The sequence below is a fragment of the Amia ocellicauda genome, chromosome 14 (assembly GCF_036373705.1).
Source record: "Amia ocellicauda isolate fAmiCal2 chromosome 14, fAmiCal2.hap1, whole genome shotgun sequence".
Lineage (NCBI taxonomy): Eukaryota > Metazoa > Chordata > Actinopteri > Amiiformes > Amiidae > Amia > Amia ocellicauda.
In genome coordinates, this window is record NC_089863.1 from 26310286 (window position 1) to 26332231 (window position 21946).

The window sequence follows — 21946 nt, forward strand, 5'->3', positions numbered from 1 at the left end:
TATCGGGGTCTCGGAGACCGGTCTGCTGTGAGGCGGGAGGAATGAGCAGGATGGCGGACCCCCCACCCAGGGGCTCAACCGTGACCCTTTACCTCTCTCACTGTCCATTTCCTGTACCTCCACCACTGTGTCCCCCTGCATCAGGAACCGTCTGTGAGTGACAGGGGCTGGTCCCTGTAAACCCGCTGCAAGTCAAGCATAAACACGACTAACCCCGTTTCTGGCGTCACACGACTCGCTGCCGACTCCCCTTGCAATTTGAATCACTTTTTTTGTCCCTTGTTGGTTGCAGGATTTAGAATGCTGCACAGCAAGAACACGTACGTTATTTTTGTTTCTTATAACAATCGATACTAAAAGTAAAAAAAATCGTCATCCATTTCCATTTGACCACACAGCACCATAGACGGAAGCGATGGATTACATTGATCGAAATAGTTTAAACTTGGATTGGATAACACTGTAAAAAATAAAAACATCCCTGAACTGCAAGAAGTGGAGCCTTGGTCTCTGCTGGCGTCAGGTGTTTGAAATAGACTGAAGTGTAGTAAGCATTTCAAAATCTCTTTGGGCCGACTGTCCCTGTAGACAGGCCACTATTCCATTTGTTTTCCATTAAAAACAACTTTAACTGGGAAATGTTAAAATTCCAAGAACAAAACGAAGGTGTGACAGCCTTCTCCTCAGGAAAATTAAAACAATGTAATCTTTCATGGTGGGCTCTTTTAGGTGGCCTAGGCAGCAGGACAGTTTGGCGAGTCTTATTTTTAGGGGACGGGGTCAGCGACCCGTAGCACAGATGGTATTGCTCTGATGCGGCTGAGCACACAGGCCGCGGTGCACAGACTCCGTACCCCGATACCAGTCTACGCCAGGCAATCACTCCACCGTGACTAAACATCACAACTTATCACAATTCACGTCAGATTCGCATATTTACGCACCCCCGGAGTCAAGCGAGGGAGAACAGGGGAACAACCATTCCTCTCCACGGCCTTTCACCTGCCCATCTCAACTGGCAAGCGAACAAGAGAGGGGACAGGTGGAACTGGGACGCAGGCATATGACTGACTTTTGACTTTGCGGAGCCAGAACAGTCAGTCAACACAGGAGGAAACTAATCAAACGGTCAGTTGATACCACTGCGAGTTCGTTAGCAGGATTCGCGTTTCACAGATCGTTTGTTTCTGCGAAAGACTTGCAGGGGCGTGAACTGTATGCAATTAAACCATCTGTGCACCTCCACACTTTCAAATTATTAACACACTACAGCCATGTCCCGGCGTATTGTGGAGTTGTTAAAAATTTCCCCCGCATTGAAACGAAAGGGAACATCCTTTCCATAGAGAACTTAAAAGGGGGTCTTCAAAATGCCAGCGCGTAAAAGGAGGTAGACACAGTACACTGGGAATACGAGGAGGGCAGGGGAGATTGTCCTCCTACATCTACAGACCTCTATGCCTCATTCCTGTGCATACTGTGAAAATAATTACAGCACCTGACAGACACAAACGACAGAACGGGAAAATGCAGTTGTGGTCTTTGGAGTCTGGCAACCAAAACAACATACTGGCGTTGTGCCAGGCTTCACAGTTTACGGCATTTTTGCCCCCAAGCCCCCTAAAAAGGAACACGCCAAAAAGGGAATGTTAAACTATAATGCAAAGGTAGCCAACCCTGGTCCCAGTTTATACTGTTGCATCCAAAAACCTGTAACTGGTTAATTAAGCCAATTACGTCACAGGTTCCACGTGTTTGTTGTACCCAGTGGTTGATAATTCAGAGACCTGTAGGATTGGGTCTCTCCAGGAACAGGGTTGGCCACCCCTGGCCCCTCTCAGACTTACAATAAGTACAGTGCCAGTGTACCAGGTGATACATTTCCTGTTTTATTCAGTGACTTTGATTCAAAGTTTTAAAATTCTTCCACATAGACTTAAGCCATTCCACCTGGAAACCTTACAGGAAGCAGGACATAGCAATGGGACACTAAGACCACTGTAGGGAAAAACATGCTCTTTACAAAATAAATCAACACCGTATATGGACTGGAGGTCGAGGGGGCCAGACAGCTGTGGACAATGTGAGGGTGGCCGTGGCAATACGATTATGCTTCAGCGTTCGGTTTCCCATCCTCTAAAATCGAGAATCTTAGGCCCACCCAAGACATCAGGTAACCCTTATATAAAGTCCTCTGATCCAGCAGAGGAGACTCAGTTTCCTTCACACCCTTCACGGTGGCGGTGCAGCGGGCTGTGGCACAGGAGGGAGGTCCTGCTGGGGGGGATGCTCCACTAGGACAAGGATGTCCGCCGGGTGCTGGTGGTCCTGGACGAATTCCTCGGGGAAGGAGCCGGGTGAGGCGTACGCGAAGGAGGACATCTGGACTGGGGGCCAGGGCTCCGCAGAGGGGTCAGAGTACGGGAGAGGTGCGGGGAAGACCGGGGCGGGTTGGAACGGTACGGGGAGCGAGGGGTATCGGTAGGAGCCGGAAGGATAGGCGTAGTGGTAGGCCGTGGGGTTGAGGGGCGTGGCCGCCTGGAGTGTGTAGAGTTCCATTGAGGGACGCGGCGCCGGGTGGGGTGGGGAAGCTGCTGCTGCAGTGGCACAGACGGGCACTTCCTCAGCAGAGACAGGCAGGGGGGCGTCGTCGTCTTCTCCCATCACCACACTCACGAGCCGGTGGATGTCCTTGGCCAGCAGCGCCAGGGAGTCCCTCATGTCCGCCTGCACGCCCAGCATCTCCTCCAGGATTTCATTAGTCTTCTGCTGCCTGTCCAGCACCAGCAGCAGCTCCGGGGAGAGCGTGGCGTCTGGGGGGAGGCCCAGAGGGCGTGGCGCAGCCGGGGGCATGGGCCTGGCGGCAGGTGGCACCGGGGGGCGCTCGGGGGGAGGAGGAGGAGGAGGAGGAGCCACAGGGCTGGCGGGCTGGTCCAGCGCTACCTCCACCTCAATGCTTGGGCCCAATTCCTGAGGACGAGGCTCTTCCGTCACGAGTGGGACAGGGATTCGGCTCCCCTGACTGGATACCGTGCCTAGAGGACGAACAGAGTGTCAGTGCAGTCATTGGAAAGAAGTGTCCAATTAATTCAGTTAATTGATTAATTAAACCAATTTAGGAGCCGACAGCTGGGCTGGAACGAATACCAGAAGACACCACCGCCCCCCAGGACTGGAGTCTGACACCCCTGGTCCAGAACATAGTGCTGACATCACTAGTTGCCTTTAATGGTAAGGATCAACAATTTACATTTTTTTAACATTCATACATTTTGAAAGAGACGTACCAGAGTCCGGACCCTCCAGACCTCCGACGATCTCCTCCCCCATTAGAGAGAGCACGCGCTGCTCCAAGGGGCTCAGCTCGATCCCGGGAGCGGATCCAGCGCCGGTCTGGCTCGCAGCCGTCCGCTGGGCCGCAGCTCTGTGCTTCAAGGTGCCCTTCATATAAACCCACTTCTTGCGCACGTCCTCGCCATCCCGCAGGGCCCGGGAGGAGGCCGAAATGCGCGCCGCGATGCCCGTCCAGATGTTCGTTTTAGAGCCCCTGGGGAGGGTGAGGCTCTGCCCGCCGAAGAGCTCGTCCCAGTGCTCCGCCACCTCGGCGAGGAGGTCCTCCTCGTCTTCCCTGGAGAACCTGGGCTTTTTTCTGTGCACTGGCAGCAAAACAGTCATAGATCAAGACCTGCTGTTGACGCAGATATCAACTTCTTAAAATCGTCCACTAAAGTTCACAGCCAAGCTTACAGAATTCCAAGCACTCTACGGTGCACCAAGCTGCGCAATTTCTAAACCACAGCAGCACTCTGGCAAAATACACACACTATTTAACCCTTTATCTTCCAGCTAGACTACAGAGAATGAGAAATTAAAGGGAATTACCTTCCGAATCCCCTGCCGACGAGGCGTCTGCGTTGCACCCTTGCGGAGATCGAACGAGCTGCCTTCTCGTCCTCTCTGCGTCCAACGACACGGCAGATGACATCACGGGTTCCGCAGCAGGCGGCTTTTTGCGAGAGGGCAACGTGGGTTCCGTGGCGGACCGCGTTTTGCGAGAGGACACTGTGGGTTCCACGGCCGGTGTCTTTACGTGCGAGGGCACTGTAGGTTCCGCGGCAGGCGGCATTTTGGGCGAGGGTTCCGAGGCAGGCGGAGTTTTGGGTGAGGGCTCTGTAGGTTCCGAGGCAGTTGGCGTTTTGGGCAAGGGCACTGTAGGTTCCAAGGCAGGCGGAGTTTTTGCTGAGGGTTCCGCAGGTTCCAAGGCAGGAGGTGTTTTGTGCAAGGGCTCTGCGGGTTCCCATCAGATGATGTTTTGTATAATATTTCATTAAGATGCAGCATTACATTTGACAAGTAGGGGAATATTTGAGTTTCCTTTCATTTCCGGTTTGCAGTTCAAAGATCTACGCTCAGACATGACGGAAGTTTTCCTCCTGACCCTCCCCCACTGGCTGGGCAGTCCTCCCACCTCCCCACCACCCCCTGGGCTGGGCATCATTGCGAGGCGAAACAGAAGTGAAATGAACAGTGCTCTGCCTCGGGTTCAAATGCCTTAAAACCAGCAGCTTTCACACACATCCATTTCAAATCCGTAGCACGGCAGGGCATTATTGGAGGATTGCGATTGTTGATCTTTGACCTTGCTCACCATAAGGTCAAACCTGGCCATACACTCCCGAAGAAAAACCTCAGACTGCGAGTCGATCAGCTATTTGTTAGAACCGGTCTCGGCTACACAGAGACCCTTTTGACAGAGGACGGGAGCTTTATCTCACGAGTGCGAGAGTGCGTAAACCTTTTCACTTTAGTGTTTTAAAACAAACGAAACAAGAAAAGAGTTAGTTATGCAGCACTACAAAACCAATAGGATTATATGCAGGAACGCCATTTATTTCGGAGGCACGTGTCCCCCAGGGGCATGCTGGGAGTACAATCTCAGTAGGGCCCCTTGTCACACATGGGTACACAAAGTTAAAAACTACTTCACCACTCATGTTCCAAATTCAAGGTAAATGGGAGCAATTCACCCACTCCCCCAGCATACAACAAATCATCTCCACATAGAAGAGAAACACCCCCCACCACCCACTCCAGGTCCCCAGCGCTGGCCTTACCTAGTTTGGACGCCGGCACCGAGATGGTCTGGGCCGGGGAGGAGAGCGCGGACGACTGCACCAGCTGGGTGGCGTTTGTGGGGCTCATGGTGGTGACGGTCTTGACGCCGGGCTGGCAGTGGCTGGGGGCGGCGGTGGTGCGGATGGTCAGGGTGGCGGGGATCACCGTGGTGTAGGTGCTGGTGGGCGGCCGGCCGGGCACCGCTGTCCCGGGTCTCACCTGGGTCACCTGGGAGAGCACCTGGGGCACGCCCACCGCGGGCTTGAAGAACTGGGTGCCAGGGGCTGGAACACACACAGTAAGGGTTTGTCACACACAGGGTTTGGCTCTCACTTGCCCACCAACAGCTTTACTTTCATAACGGTCAATAGGAGGAGGAGCAAAAATGCACCCTGAAAATAAACCTGGTGGAAAAACAAAACAAAATGCACCTGGAATGCGGCATGAAAAATTAAAAAAAAACCTGGCACCAGATGTCAAGCGTTTACTGCACCAGACTCCTTCCAAGTGTGTAAATGGGGTCAGCTCAGGAGGAAGCGCAGTGTGGTTTGCCAATTCGGAAAGACCGAGACGACAGGAAATGTCTCTATTAACTGTAACTGATCCTAGTTTCTCCATGACTCAAATCTTTCATTCAGCGTAGAAATGGTTTACGGGATGGTCCGGCACAAAACTATTATTCAGGCATTGATTTCTGGGAAACGAGAGTTCCATTGCATTGACTTTCACATGTAAATCGGAGGTCAAGACACACCAACACACTTTTCCAGCATCTGTCCGAGTCCGAATAAAGGTTACAGGGAGTACTCGGCATTCCGGGAGCTGGCAGAGGAGATTCAAGCATCTAGGGTTGGTAGGAGTCGAAGTGTGTGAGCAGGACTGGCCAGTCGCTCCAACTCAGATCCCGAAGCCCCCTGTGCTTCCCGTGAATATTTCAGATGGTCGCGAGTCTCCAAACAGGGCGAGCTCCTTTTGATTCTGGTGCTACATCCTGCTGGAGGACAGGAACCGATGAACATCTTCCGTCCGGGACTCTCTCGTCAGCATGGCAGACACGATTGGCCATAATGGGAATGGCTTGGAGGATTCATACACCAATTCACCAAGACCTCTTCAGTCCCAGCAATGGATTCACGAGAGCAGGATGCCACCAGATTCTCGGCCGGGATGTTGGATCAGCCCCTGGCGTCTTTCAGTGTCTGCCAAAGTCTCCCCAGAGTCTGGAGGCTTCTCCTCTCATAGTCCTGGTCGAAAAACCTCACCAAATAGAACCGCATCAGCCGCCCCATTCCATGAATAGATGGAAGCAAAACTGGCGCTCGAATATTGGCAAGATTGAGCTTACCTGACAGGGCCTCCAGGGTTTTAGTTTCGAAGATCTTGAGGTTTTCCTGGTGCCGGGCAGTGGCCTCGTGCTGACGGGCATCTCGCAGGCCCACTTCCAGATAGAAATCCACGCTACAGACCGAACAGCGGGCGTGATGCCGGCCCTTGGCACTCTCGCCCAGCCAGTCGAAGCTAGCGGTCCACCATTTCTGGAACGCCACCTGGCGCCCGCCGTTGTCTTGGGATTCTTTTTCGTCTTGCCCGAGGACTTTGATCCGGTGCCCGACCGTGGCTTCGTGCACCTTCACGCTCTGCAAGCCGGTGCTCACGGTGAAGTCGAGGCCACAGGCGGTGCAGAACGCGTGCTCGGGCCCCCGCTTGCTCGACTGCAGCCAGTCGAACTCGGCCTTCCACAGCTTCTGAAAGATCTTCTTGGGTGCCAGGTTCGCCACCGCCCCTCCTTCCTCGGGGTACCACGTGCGGAGGTTGGCTCGGTGCTGCGGGCTCACCCCGTGCCGGCTGGCATCCTCCATCCCCCCCACCACGGTGAAATCGCAGTCGCAGACGGTGCAGTATGCCTGCTGCAGCCCTTGCTCGCTCGCTTCGATCCAATCAAACTCCAGTTTCCACCAGCTCTGGAAGGTTCTGCAGCGCCGCCTCCTCTTCCTGGGGGACTCGTCTCGCTCGGGGCTTGGCACTTTTACAGTTTCGCTCTTTTCCGGATCTATTGGATGAAAGTGTGACGTTACTGGATGCGGACCTACCAGAGTCCATCTCCAGAGGGGTGCACAAATCTTGTGGACGACAGTGGATACAAAAATAGATAAATTACACTTCCGAACTGGCTGGGTGACACATGGACCGAAAAATAAATTTCCCCGTCTGAAATTCTTGTGACAATGTTGGTGACCATCCCGTAATACAAGCGAACCGAAAGTATTTGAGCCGAAACCAAAATATGAAAGATTGATTTCCCCTGCACTTATTTTGAAAAAAGAGCACTTCTGAAAAGGTGATTTGTAGAGTTTGCGGGTTTCGCCACACACACACACACACACACACTTTGCAATAAATACCTGGCACCAAGGTAATGGGTCGGACTGTCTGGCCCTGTTGAACGTTCAGCACAATGCCCAGTGGGTTCACAGAGTTCTGGCCCGGCCTCACGTTCCTCACAGGAAACCCCTACAGCACACAAAACGTTACATGTCTCAGTTGGGCAGGAGTGGTACAGCTGTTGAAAGTGCATTTCACCAAATTAAACAAATTAAATGAATGTGGGCATACACTAATGCATACATTAGGAAGCAGACAATAAATAACCTGTTGAAATAAAATGAAGCAGGACAGTTTCTCAAACTAATTTCACACAAATATTCCATGATTTACAAACATTACAAGGAAATAAGTAATGTTGATATCATCGGCACCGAGTTGAAGTAACATCTCGTCTGGCTGAAAATGTTGCTAAAGGAGCTGCTCCAGACTTGTGTCGTTTTACGAGATCATCTCCAAAACAATCTGTTCTAAAAATCAGCAGATTCTCTTCAGACACTTGCCGTGCGTTGCGTGATGTTTACAATGCGTTCAAAGGGCTAGAAATTGCACAAAGCCTCTATCCAAGTTGATTTACGATGTTAATATACTGAAAGATTCCAAATTTGTAGATATTACTGTATCTATATTAAATGGAGATACAAAAGCTGGAGTGCAGGGCTCGCAACTAACTTTCTTCCTCACTGTCCCGAAGTGCAATTTCAGCCGTCCCAACATGAACTTGACCTGTCCCAAAATTAAAATACTTGTTTTTTTTGCATGCCGACATGGGTCTAGGTTATTTGCAAGGTTTTGTTTATAAATACTCATGAGTTGTTACTGCGGTGTTGCCCGTTTGATCTTGGCTGTTTGACTTATTGCGATATTGGGTATAAGAAAAGCGCGTTATAAATACAATTGATTATTGGCAAATTATTATTCTTATATTATTTTTGTAGTTGAGGAGTTAAAGAAACAGTGGCGTAGCTTGTGAGATGTACACCAGTGCAAGAAACTGGAAAGGTTGTATACTTAGTGAGGTTTTAACAGATCCAATGGGCAATGTCCTTCACGGACAACTTTTCGGATTACGGACTAATTAATTGAATGTTTAATGAATAAAACTTGTCAGCAATACAACACATTATAATTTTGTGAAAGGCTTATGGTTGTCATTGTGCCATTAGAGCGGTTGATGTTCAAGGAGCCGCACAGAGACTGACGAGCCAGTTCCAGTGAGCCCGGATCCGATCCGGTTTTCTGATCCTGTTAGTACAACCGGCCCCAGATTCCACTAGCCTGAATGACGCAATGCACATATTTGGACAGTGAGGAAGAAGTCAACATTGTCTATGTCGTATGCCACTAAAAAAAAAAAAAAAAAACTAAATGTTGCATATATTTATTACAGAGTGCATTCCTTTCAGGCCAGGTATATCATACAACCATATTCTCTTGATACTACAATTCAAATGCCACAGCAACTCCCAGAAAATGCACCCTCAGCCTGCAGACAGACAGGGAGAGAAAGTGTGAAATTCGCATCTAATATGCCCATGTCCAACATTATAATGACTTTCCTTTTTAGAATATTATACATTTACTTAACCTAAATAATAACATAATGATGTCTAGCCAGACATCATTGTTTGAAACCTGGATGTTTTACATAGCCTACCTTAGCTTGCTTTTAATAGCCCATAGCCAAAATCCGACCATAGAAAAAATGTAGATTACTTTTAAGACTTGCCGATTTACCATTGAAACCTGCATTTCTTTCGTATTCGGTTTACAACACGTTTATTGGACTGTCCAAAAGCAGTAAGGCACAATCCTATAGTTGCATCTTCAGATCGTTTTTACCATTAGCTACAGTAGCCAGGCCTGGTCGAAATTAGCAATTTAGGGTAACCGACAAAACTTACAGAATAGGGGCTCCCCAGGACTGTGTTTGGGCACCACTGGTATAAGGGCTAAATGCTCCCAGACTCCCCGTTTCTCTATATAGATGGTTATAGACTCTTCTAGTCACAGTGACTATTTGTAATAGATGTAGATCTGTGCAAGTGTTCCATGACAAGTTGAAGGGATTCACCCCACCCCCCCAATCCTTCGTGTTGTTGCCGAGCTGTGCGTACCTGCGTGGTGATGAAGAAGGGCTGGTTGGTCACGCCACTGCCGCCCGGCCCAGCGCTGGGCATCACCTGCATGGGCTGCAGCATCTGGGGCATGGTCACTGTGCTCAGCCCGCCGGGGCTCTGCGTCAAGATGAGCTGCTGCCCCTGTGCTGGCATGGCCTGCGGCACCGCAGGGGACACCAGCGAGGGCGTGGCGGGAGGTGCGGCGATCTGGGCCACGGGGGGGACCACGGAAGACACCGGAGCTGCAGGACAGACGGGCGGATGAAGGGAAGCGAAGGCACACAGGTCGGATCCTATTTAAATCGAGCGGGCTTATCCAAGGCGAGTCACACGGATGTACGATATTCTACACAGACATTACCATGGTAACATCACTCTATAAATGCATCCAAGAGGTCTGCTTTCCCCCCTCGGGATGAATAATCAAGGCCAGCATTTCCATTTTTTGCTGCGCAGCACGTTTTAAACGTTTTGATCAAATCTACACACACCTCAACCCTTCCCAGGCACCTACGGATTAAACACGGCCTCGATGGAGACTAAATCCAAAACGACACCAGCGGGGGGGAGTTCTAGAACCATTTGAGAACCCGCCCGTCTCCCGGGACATTCACTTACAGCCAGTGTTGGTGAACAGCGTCACCACCGTCTTCTTGGCGGCATCGGCATTGGAGACCACGAGGGGCGGCACGGAGACGGACGTGGTCACGCGTGATCCGACAGGGGGCGGGGCCAGGGTTGGTGGAGGCGGGGCCGCCACGAGCGCCGGCATGCCAGAGGACACTGCAAACACACAGAACACATGCCATCAGCACAGAGAACACCCACCCACCCTCTGATGAGCCCACCAGCTCAGAGACAGTTAATGAGGAAAGGTCATGCCACGCCCACAACACCATGGCAAGGCTGCGATGGTTTAAACCTTTGATAGTGCCAAATGCTTGCAAAGTTTCTTCCGTGTGAAAAAAGTACAGTTCAGTGTCGAAGCGACTGAACCTTCATGTCCTGGGACACAGTTTTAGTACACAATTTAAACCATAAACACTTCACACTATTGACCTCATCTCACTGCAGGGATGTAAGTCAGTTTTCCTTCTCAAGTCCCTGCCAACTGATAGCTGCCCAGACAAGCTAATGAACTGGGCAGCCCATAATATGCAAATGGTTTAATTTCTAAAGCATAATTCAGAACGTAATTGTGTCCAATGTAAAAGTCACATTTGCATACAAACGAACAACTGTTATTTCCCCTCACAGTACAAGATAAGCAGAGGCAATGAACCAAGACCAACTGACTTTCACACTTGCAACATTTTCAGAAATACCTCAATATCAAGCTATAGGTCAGTGCTCCGCAATCCTGTCCCCAGCTTTCGATTACTTTGAAAAAAATCGTACTAATTACTTGCTTAAGATTTATTTACAATGGTTTCACTAGCAAAAAGCTGGGAGAATTCAGGTGCCTTACATATTGTACATTTAACTCGAAACCTCCAATGGATTTAAAAAGGCAAATTAGTTAAAAATCGGTCACTGGGTGTGAACCAAAAAAAAACTGACCAGTTACTAAGAGTGTTTTCACACTTTGTTCATTTCATCTGTTCCAAGTGAAAATGTGCACGTATGTGTGAACGCTCCGAACAATCTCAGACCCCTCTGAAGCGAACCAAACCGAACTCGGACCATCTTGGCAGGTGGTCTCAGTGCAGTTTCTTTCAGGTCCGTGATGCGGTTTGCTTGCTCCTCCGTTTCGCTTGCTTTCATAACCACTTTTCGGATTACTTTCTTGGCGCTCGTAATTTACCAGGCATAGCTCCCATGACTCAATAACACTGTCTGGGGCACTCAAAATCAAAACAGTCATGGCTGCTGGTCGTGGGGTTGTGTGGTCTGAGAAGGAGAGGACAGCACTCCTCCTCGCCCCATGCAAGTATTTTGAAGGCAGGGTGAGTGACAAATACAAATTACTAGCCCACCTGGGAAGCAGCATTTAGTCACAAAAAAAATACAAGATTCTTCCCCTGTGGTTTATCACAATGATTTTTGATAGTTAGTTCAACATGAAACAAAAATACCAAAATCTAACGCGAGTCCACCTTAAGATTTCCATCTGTCGTCTGCCGCATCTGGTTGCAGAATCAATGTGCGGATTTGATGAGCAGATGATGCATACATTACATGTTCTGCGCACAATCTCACACCAGGGTTTTGGCGTGGAGAATTATTCGTGCATCACTTGATCTGTGCACATTTCTTGACTGAAGAGCTCACCCAGTCTTCCTCGGAATTGGGGATTCCCAGCTTGTGAGCCAAGGTAACTCACGTTAGCTAACTCGTGAAAGATGGACGTTTTTTCCCCCCCAGAGCCTCTCGAATCACAATTACAATTTTAAATTAGCATACATCAAAAACAGTAAATTCAAACAGTAAACAATTATAGTTAATAACCAAAATAGCATTGTTTGTTATTATTCTCCTCATTATTATAGACTACCAATGTTAATTAAGCCACTGTACATATACATCGACATATACAATATTATGACCACCTGCCTAATATTGTGTTGGTCCCCCTTTTGCGGCCAAAACAGCCCTGACCCGTCGAGGCATGGACTCCACTAGACCTCTGAAGGTGTGCTGTGGTATCTGGCACCAAGACGTTAGCAGCAGATCCTTTAAGTCCTGTAAGTTGTGAGGTGGGGCCTCCATGGATCGGACTTGTTTGTCCAGCACATCCCACAGATGCTCGATTGGATTGAGATCTGGGGATTTTGGAGGCCAAGTCAACACCTTGAACTCGTGATTCATCAGACCAGGCCACCTTCCTCCATTGCTCCGTGGTCCAGTTCTGATGCTCACATGCCCATTGTAGGTGCTTTCAGCAGTGGACAGGGGTCAACATGGGCAGCCTGACTGGTCTGCGACTACGCAGCCCCATACACAAACTGCGATGCACTGTGTGTTCTGACACCTTTCTATCAGAACCAGCATTCACTTTTTCAGCAATTTGAGCTACAGTAGCTCGTCTGTTGGATCGGACCACACGGGCCAGCCTTCGCTCCCCATGCGTATCAATGAGCCTTGGCCGCCCATGACCCTGTCGCCGGTTCACTGCTTTTCCTTCCTTGGACACTTTTGATAGGTACTGACCACTGCAGACCGGGAACACCCCACAAGAGCTGCAGTTTTGGAGATGCTCTGACCCAGTCGTCTAGCCATCACAATGTGGCCCGTGTCAAAGTCGCTCAGATCCTTACGCTGCCCATTTTTCCTGCTTCTAACACATCAACTTTGAGGACAAAATGTTCACTTGCTGCCTAATATATCCCACCCACTGACAGGTGCCATGATAACAAGATTATCAGTGTCATTCACTTCACCTGTCAGTGGTCATAATGTTATGGCTGATCGGTGTATACATACACACATTTAATGTTAACATATATGCACGGATGGTCTGGGTTTTCAAAGAATATTGTGAATGGTAGGTGGACTGAGACCCCATCACAGATCTGGGTCCTCTTTCAAGGCGAGGGACAGTGTGAAATCAAAGAAAACCAAGTTCTTTTTCTCTTGGTCCACTAAATAGGACAGAGTTTGGTTCTTTTAAAGAGGACTATGTGAAAACACCCTAAAAATCCAGTTTCAATCGATATACCATAAAGTCCTAGCTTTCTTTTAATTGCCCCATTAAGTGAGGATGCATTTAAGGAATTAACATGTAAAAACAGAGCCTTTATGCTAATTGCAAAGATGCCATTAACAAGGGTGACTCCAATTCCACAACAAGCATCTAAAACAAGTGGCGTGGAAGCGACGAGGGGAAAATCAAGTGCTTTCCCCGAGGCCAAGATCGAAGAAAAGACCGAAATTCAAACCCTCTGAAATCAGGAGTCACTGCCACAGCGACTGTAGTACAGCTGCATCGCTCTGCCCCAGTCCACATGCCACATACCCGCTGTGATTTTGCGATCCGTCACACTCGTTTCCTCCACGGCCTCATCCTCCACGTCATCGTTCATCTGTTGCCATGGCTCCAGCTCCTCCTCCTCACACTCCATGAACAGATCTGCGTCCGCCATTCTGGGGAAAAGATGTATATAATGTTTAAACAAAAGTGCAGAATTGATCATCAGCAGGCATGAGGTCAAAATGCATGCATTTATGCGTAAAGGCCAGCAGCACCTTATCCAGAGGTGAATTCAATTAAAAGGCTGTAATTATGCATAAATGTCATGATTCTTTTGTTGCTCCAGCAATTATATCTAATTTATTAGCAGATGCCCTTATCCAGGCTTACATTTGACACCATAAGCAACTGAAGCATATTACAATAGTGCAGTAGTACAATCAATACTACTGTGGGGAAGCAATAAAAAAAGCAAACACAATGTTAGGGTATATTGTCAAAAGTGTAGAGTTGAGAACAAGGGCAGTGATGTTCAGACTGGATACTGTGTACAGTTCTGGGCTCCACACTTCAAGAAAGATATCGCTGCTCTAGAGGCAGTTCAGAGGAGAGCAACCAGACTTATTCCAGGTCTGAAGGGAAAGTCCTACTGAGAGACTGAGGACCTGAACCTTTTCACCCTGGAACAGAGGAGACTACGTGGGGACTTGATCCAAGTCTTCAAAATCATGAAGGGCATCGACCACATCAAACCAGAGGAGCTTTTCCAGATCAGTAGGGACACACACCCGGGGACACAAATGGAAATTGGGCTTCAAGGCATTCAAAACGGAAAACAGGAGACACTTCTTCACACAGAGAGGCGTCACAATCTGAACAAACTCCCCAGCGATGAGGTTGAAGAGACAGTTTGGGAACATTCAAAAACAGACTGGATAGGGTCCTTGGATCACAGTTATTAATGGACACCAAACGAGCACGATGGGTCGAATGGCCTCCTTTCGTTTGTAAACTTTCTTATGTTCCAATACAAAACCAGGTTTTCCCACAGCACAAATCAGGCCTGGCCAAAAATCATTGCTGGCTGACCAACCAAATATGTGCATGTCAAAAAAACAATGAAAAACTTCAAAACACAAGCTCCGCCCCACACATTTGCTAAGGCTAAATCCACTAGCACCCCCCCAATAAAATTCTACCTATGCACCATAATCCATCCCAAAAAGACTTCACTAAGAATAAATAGGAGATAATTATTTCCCCCCCCCCCCACCACCCCACTGATTAATATAAAACTCAAGACATGTAGCTGCACATGTACATATGTGAACAGGGGTTGTGCCCATGACATTTTACAAGGATGGCATGGAAGACGCAAGAGCTCTGTGCGGATCTGCGCTGCTCCACCAATGGGATCGGTGGGATTCTGCAGATCTGCGCTACAAGAAGGCAACCGAGGTGCGCCTTACTCCTCATGCTAGGGTCACACTACACGATTTTTAAAATACGACCTGATTTTGAGAAAGGTGGGCAGCTCACACTTAACGACCGTCTTTCGCATCATGAAGGACTGCGCACTACATGTTCGCTTAAGTACAGGGGACTGCGCCTGGTCTGAAATCCGGTGTCGTGGGGAGCTCCCTGTAAACTCCCTGAATCTCACAGAAACATGCACAATCCATCCAAAGAAAAGGTAAACAAACACGGAGCTGGACAGTTACAGGTCACGTTCGTGAAACGCAGGTGTGTGCAGACAATGGGATCAGTGGAACTCTGCAGAACCGCAGAAATCTGCGCAACAAGAACACGAAGTCAAGCTCGTCGCTGTTGCCGACAGATAGTAAAGGGAATGTGGGTGAAGACATGGCTGGGGAGACGAGGGCAATAGCCTGTATACTCTGCTGTGAAACCTGGAGGTGATTAATATTTAAGATTTTCCCTGTATTAGAGTTTTTAAAATAACCTGCCCCAAAACATCCATTGTTATTGAAAGTATCTGAATAAATTAAATACTCAGGTTTATGCTTCCTGTTTTTTATTCAGCTCAGCTCTCATTGGCTGCTGCCGGTCTGTGCGACGCCGATCATGTTACCCTACACAATCGGTGCCGATTGAGTCGTAAATATTAAACCTGTAAAATCAGGCTAAAATTCATGTAGTGTGACATTAACTTAAAAAAAGCTGTATGTATTATGTAATAATATTTAGGACAACTGTTTTTTATTTTGTATCAATTTTGTTAATCCCTTAGTGCATTGTTGATATTCATTTACTCCAGTATTGCTCTTTTCAAATTAAAACGTAGCATTCATGGTCTGTGATTGTGGTAGAGGGGTCTGGCGGCCCAAGCAGTTATTTGACAGATGATTTTTAGACCACTCAGCTTGCCCACCACTGTGCAACAGGGAGGGGGGGGGCATGGGAGAAAAAGCTGTAAAACAATAGAAGTGCCAACAATATATAAGCAAGCAGGAGCAGTTATATGAAATGCAAGTTAAGAGTGCTGAACAGCTCAGGAAAATAAGTGGCAACATAACATGAAATAAGGTATAGTGAACGTGTAATGATATATATTTGACCAGCAATAAAACCACAGCAAGCACTCCAATTTCCCTTTGAAGAGACTGTAGACCTATCCAGATTAAAAGGGTTACACAAACCTAGCAACTCACTTTCTGTTTCAATTAAATTAAAGTCTGTAAAAATATCCACACACAGACACCCACACACACTGGAGAGGTCAATAACAAAAGCCATTCTAGTGTGTGCACTACCTTTTCTATATTGTTCCTTCATTTGAATGTCCCACAAACTGCAAATGGCCTATGGGCCTAAGCAACGGTCTATATTTATCTACTGCGGCTTCAGTTTAAAATTCAGTAAGATATGAAGTCACTGCCGTTGTGCATCGCACCAAAACCTTCTGTGCTTTTGGATTTAAGAACGCACACAGAGTTCGGTAACTTTGCCACCTTAAGCAGAAACCGACAATTTATCTCCACAGGCAAACTGATGCACCCGTCAGCCCTGTGACATTAGATATAGGGAGGAAATTAAGATCTAAAGCAATACCTAAGCCTCTTTGTGTGAAAATCCAACTCATCACATTTGCTATGTCTCTCTGTATTTGCGCAAAATTCTAGGGACTTCCAAAGCACGCTTCTAGAATGCAATAAGTAACATTATGGACTTCCTCAATTAAAATGTCTCACTAGTTTTTCCAATAAAAGTAGGAAGTAAAAGTCACTTATTTTGTATTAAGATGTCTGGATGACGGTATAGATGTGCTTTTTAAAAAAATCAGATATTTCAACACAAGTTAGAACATGCTGCGACTTCCGCTACACCCGAGAACATCCACTGGTCACTTATTTAATCCAATCAGCTTCAGTGACACTTCCTAGGAGTAGACGAGTTCATACCACAATGATCTCAGCTATAGGATATTGTAACTTAACATTCTGCAAACAGACCATGTACATTTTGTTTTTATTCACGTTGTAATTGAAATGGTTTCATATTCACAAGCGGTTTACAGTAGGGAAAATGCATCCATTTCCAAATGAAATTGGGAGAAGTGATAAAACCACAACCTACATAAACTGCTGTCCTTTGCTCAGAAGATGGGCTACTCCACTTTGAATAGGGATGGTCAGAAAACATGGAAGAACCGTCAAGTCACCAAGAACAATGACGTACAAACTGAAACCCCGCCCCCTTTATTACAGAAGCATCCGAAGCCGCCATGGAAATATCGCGATATCGCAGTATCTGTTCAACAGTCTGGGTTTTGTTTAGGATTTGACACACTTACGGATATGTACAGCCCCCCAAAAACAATCACTCAGTTCCTCACTTTACCACTAAATCAGAGTGAGCAGAAGATGGCCAATTAGGTTAACGAAAACAGATACAAACAGAAACAAAGTGACATTCTGCAACACGCTTACGTCAGGATGACGTGTACACACGTGTACACTGCTCTTAAAATCCATGCACAGACACGCAATGTAATCAGTATAATAATAACAGTGCACATTTGCTGTTTTGCTCAGTTTTACTGCATTAAACGATACTAAATCACTTTAAATCCACGCAAATGTCACTTTCCACAAAGGAGAATGCAATACACAGTATGCGCCGTTTAAAAGCCAATAATCAATGCATAAGAAACAACGAAGTGGGGCCATAACGGCAGCACTTCACGTCATAAATAAAGCAACTGAATCGGCACGCCGTGGCCATGGGGCGCGGAGAGAAAAGTAGTCCCCTCGGCTGAACATGGCCACCGCGCCGCATCACACACACACACACCCCCTCCGGTATCAGTGCGAACGCGAAAACAGTATTTAAAGGAACCCGGGAGCCGGGCGGCGGTCCGCGGGGTCTCTAATAAAGGAGCCGGGCGGCCGTGTCTCAGCCGCGCCGCGCACTCTCCGAGGCGTGGGCAAAGCACGGCCGGATCCCGAGGCCGCTGCTCCTGCGGGTTGCGGGGACAATGCGCGGCTGAGCGCCTCGTCTCACACACGCCACCCCCCCAACGCCAGTCCGCTCTCACCTGGCTCTGTGCCTCTGTCTCTCCACGCCACGCAGCCGTCCGAAGCAAGAAAAAGAAAAAGAAAACAAAAGAAACGCGCTGGCTTCGCGGGCTGACCCACCCGGGGAAACAAACCTCCCTGCGCGCTTTTCTTTTTTCTTTTTTTCCTCCTCTTTTGCTTAGGGAAGTGGCGGAAGCCGAAGGCGACGTCACTTCCGTCTCTCCAAACGGGCGCTCTTATTGGAGGCGGCCTGGGAAAGGGGCGGGGGGAGGCGTGATGTCATCGGACAGGGAGCCGCCCCGCCGCGTCCGCGCCTCCCACTATTGTCTGTTTTGTTTACGCAGAAAAAAATGCGCCCGATGCCAAACCCGGATTTGCATATGAGATAAACAGCGGTTGTTTGACCAAATGTTGCTAATTTAGAAAAAACAAATACAAATTAGTGGGAAGAGAGAAGAGACTGCCAACGCATTTGCCTTAAAACTGCACGCCATGCGGCCACAAGATGCCTCCTAGTGCGTCCATTTTGTAAGCGTCCTCGCATACATGAAAAACAAAACAGATGTTACAATATATACTATAACCTAAATACAAATCCATACCAGTGGATCAGACGTATGATTGTATTCAGGCAATACGCTTTCATTTATACTACTCTGAAATATTGGTTTTTCACTATGAAGGGAAATGGCGTACAACGTTATTTACTGAAATATGTTACGTTATTGGTTACCCTTCATTAAAATTGACCGCCCTTCGATTATTAAAAAACGATCAACTTAAAAGTATTAAAAAATACGACCACATTTTCCATTTGTAAAGGTATGCAAATCTCCATATAAAAATATCTCTCAAACGTTTCATAAGTGAGAATATAAAGTGAACCAAAGAGTTACAGCACAGAATTGACTGCATTAAATCCGGTTTAAAACGCAAACCAACAAAATTTAAAAATAATAATAATACATGGATTTATTAAACCTATAACCTGTCAATTGGTATTATGAGCAAAGAAAATAAAAAACGTTTCAGTGCATGTGCAAATAGGCTAATATATATAGTACACCTCTCTAACGCGATATAATGGGAATTCGTATATAATAACGTAAAGCAAAATGTTGCACAAAGTCGAGCGCATTTTTAAAGTTTCACTACGATCTCCGATGACTAAAAAACAGTCTGTTATACGTTATAACGTTGACAGTTTAAATCCCTTGATTGCTTTACCTTTTCAGCTTAATTGTAACCTTTTCCAAAAAACGAAATTCTCATCTACAAAATGTTTTCAAACTATTTAATACTGAACAGTTCAGATTACTTAACAATCTGACGATAAAATATTTGGCTAAGTGACAAACTGGCCCGTGCTCATGTTTGCTAAAACACCAAAATCAAATTTTACCACAATTTGTAAGGGCGTGTAATTAAAAGCGTTTCCTGACGTTTTATGTGAATTTTACATTGTCCTAGCTTTACAAACCTAGCCCACATGGTTGCAGTGTTGTTAATACAATATATACTGCTAAAACAAAAATCATGTTAACACTTAACATTGATTTCTTAACTTGGAGTGTTCCCTTAATTTTTTTGAGCCGTATATTTTAAGTAAGCTTATAAAATACTTTGTAATTAAATAAATGTAATGTGTCTCTATAAGAATTTGAGAAAATCCTTGTAAAACTTTTCAGTGTGTCAGAATTAAACAAATTAAAGATACGTGTAAGGAGACAAGATCTGAGGAACTATTGGCCACTTACTTCCCATCTCTTATAAAATATTTACAAAAGTATTAACACATCGCCTTCCGGACACACTGGACTGCATCCAACCAAGAGAACAAGCAGTTCAGAGGTGGTTGTAACATGATGGATCGTATACAAGTTGTCGGAGAATATAAACGTCCTCTGTGCTGGGCTTTGCTGATGACAAGAAACCATTTCACTCAATATACACAAACTCAGTCATCAGGGCTCTAAGAAATCGAAACATTTAGAAAACTCTTAATAGATAGATCCGCAAAGGATTGCATCAAGTAGATGCAATCTCTTCAAAACCAAAAGAAAAAGCAATCAAGACAACCAGAGTTTTATTTAAACCATTTTACTATTTGCCACAGACATTGTCATCTTTGCAAAAACACCCGAAGACCTGCAGCTTTGAATTCAAGAACTCTTGGATGCAAGCAAGAAAAACAGACTTAAAATGGACTTTGTCATGTTTAGCAGCTTCGTTAAATCTAAGCCAATTGAAGGAGATCATCCGATATTTGAAGAAGTCAAAAGTCAGGTGTACCTTGGACCCCAAATCAGCACAGATGGAGATATTATGTATCAAATTAAGAGTGAACGTGGGATGGATGACATTTAGATGAAACAACACATTGTTGAAAGGAAATATATGTGAAATATATACCCAAATACTTTTCATTTCTATTTTTTATCATCTGTAATTGCAACAACCACCAAACCCGTTGCAGGTACAGTTTAGAAGGCATTCATTGCAAGCTGGTGTTGCTCAGATGCCAGTGTCAACCCTCTGTTGGCAGTGACAGGATGTTGAAAGGACGTCCACTGTCTCCCAGCTCGGAGTGAAACCTAGTGGTACGAGGGGACCAGTCCCAAAATCTTTCAATGGACAGGCTCACCGGTCCTCACCTCGAGCTGCAGAACAACCTCATGATGGACCTGGACAGGGAATTAGGTCAAGATGGCAGAGAGCCACTTTTTCTCTTCTTACGCTAGAAAGTAGGCTGCGGATATAAAGGCACATTATTTAGCAGAGGATTAGCTTTGGTTTAGGTTGAGGGTTAATACCACACAGCTCTTGTAGGCTATATTGTTTATTGTGTGAATAATCTATGGGCATTATAACTTCCAATAAAAGTGCACAATCCAATATTTTATATATACATAGATATTGATATATAGATATAGATAGATAGATTTTTTATTTTTAAATCTTTATTTCAATAATGTAACAATACAAACCAAATGATATGTCACATTCCATTAATATCCCATAGGAGTATAATAGTGTTGGGTCTTAAACACACAAAAAGTGTAAGTCTCTTTTCTCAGAAGTGTGTAGATTAAACAAAAACAAGTCTTTAAACTGTAAAAGCCTTCCGGGGCTGTCCTCAGTCTGCTCCACCAGCCTGTAACTCAAAATCCATCTGTTCCTGAGAAGAAGAACTTCAAAACAGAATACCCCTTTTTAGTCCTTTTTGTCTATTTTTATTTTTCTACTACTTTCTGATCAGTGTCGGGTTTTTTGAAAGGCGCTTTAAATTCCATGTATAAATAAATAAGTACATAAAAAACACAGCCCAAAACTCTTCCACATCCGAGCTTCCAGGTGCAAAGGGTGAGCCAATTTTGATATCCTGCCAGCAATTAAAATCTGATTAAAACAAGCACAGGACAGGCTAATGCTGGATTATAAATCAAAGGCTCCTGTAAGGGCCAGTAAAGTCCCAAACCTTCAGCATCTCTGGCCAGGTTGAGGGAGGGAGAGAGAGAGATAAAGCACTCAGGGCTTTTTATGCCATAAAGAATTGGCTCTACAAAATTAAACCTCCAAATACAAATCTGGCTCAAAATGTGTGACAGTGTTATTAAACCAATCCTTCTGTATGGCAGTGAAGTCTGGGGTCCCCTTATGAACCACAACTACAGAACAGCTGTGCAAACACCTCCTGCAGGTTCACAGCAGCGCAGCCAACAGCGCCTGCAGGGCCGAGTTGGGCCGGTCCCCCTGACTCCACTCCACACAGAAGCGAGCTGAACTACTGGGTCCACTTGCAGCAGGCCGACCCGCAGGCACACCACCGTGCAGCCCTGCGCAGCTGCACACAGCCTGCGGGAGAGAGCCCCCTCAGCAGC

General features: G+C 46.6%; 1 protein-coding gene across 3 annotated transcripts in view; it reads right to left on the reverse strand.

The window, feature by feature from the left end:
- pogzb (pogo transposable element derived with ZNF domain b) overlaps nucleotides 1–18243 on the reverse strand; it is a 39873-nt gene extending 21630 nt beyond the window's left edge. The window contains exons 1-8 of one of the 3 annotated variants that reach the window (XM_066721423.1): nucleotides 18086–18243; nucleotides 13573–13700; nucleotides 10236–10400; nucleotides 9615–9859; nucleotides 7518–7626; nucleotides 6461–7165; nucleotides 5115–5399; nucleotides 93–185 (exon numbers count right to left, since the gene is read on the reverse strand). In XM_066721423.1, coding sequence (XP_066577520.1) covers nucleotides 93–185; nucleotides 5115–5399; nucleotides 6461–7165; nucleotides 7518–7626; nucleotides 9615–9859; nucleotides 10236–10400; nucleotides 13573–13699 — 1729 coding nt within the window. In that variant the 5' untranslated portion in view covers nucleotide 13700; nucleotides 18086–18243. The remainder of the gene's footprint in view (nucleotides 1–92; nucleotides 186–5114; nucleotides 5400–6460; nucleotides 7166–7517; nucleotides 7627–9614; nucleotides 9860–10235; nucleotides 10401–13572; nucleotides 13701–18085) is intronic. The other 2 variants (XM_066721424.1, XM_066721425.1) reach the window with 2 other exon arrangements.
- Nucleotides 18244–21946: the final 3703 nt, after the last annotated feature.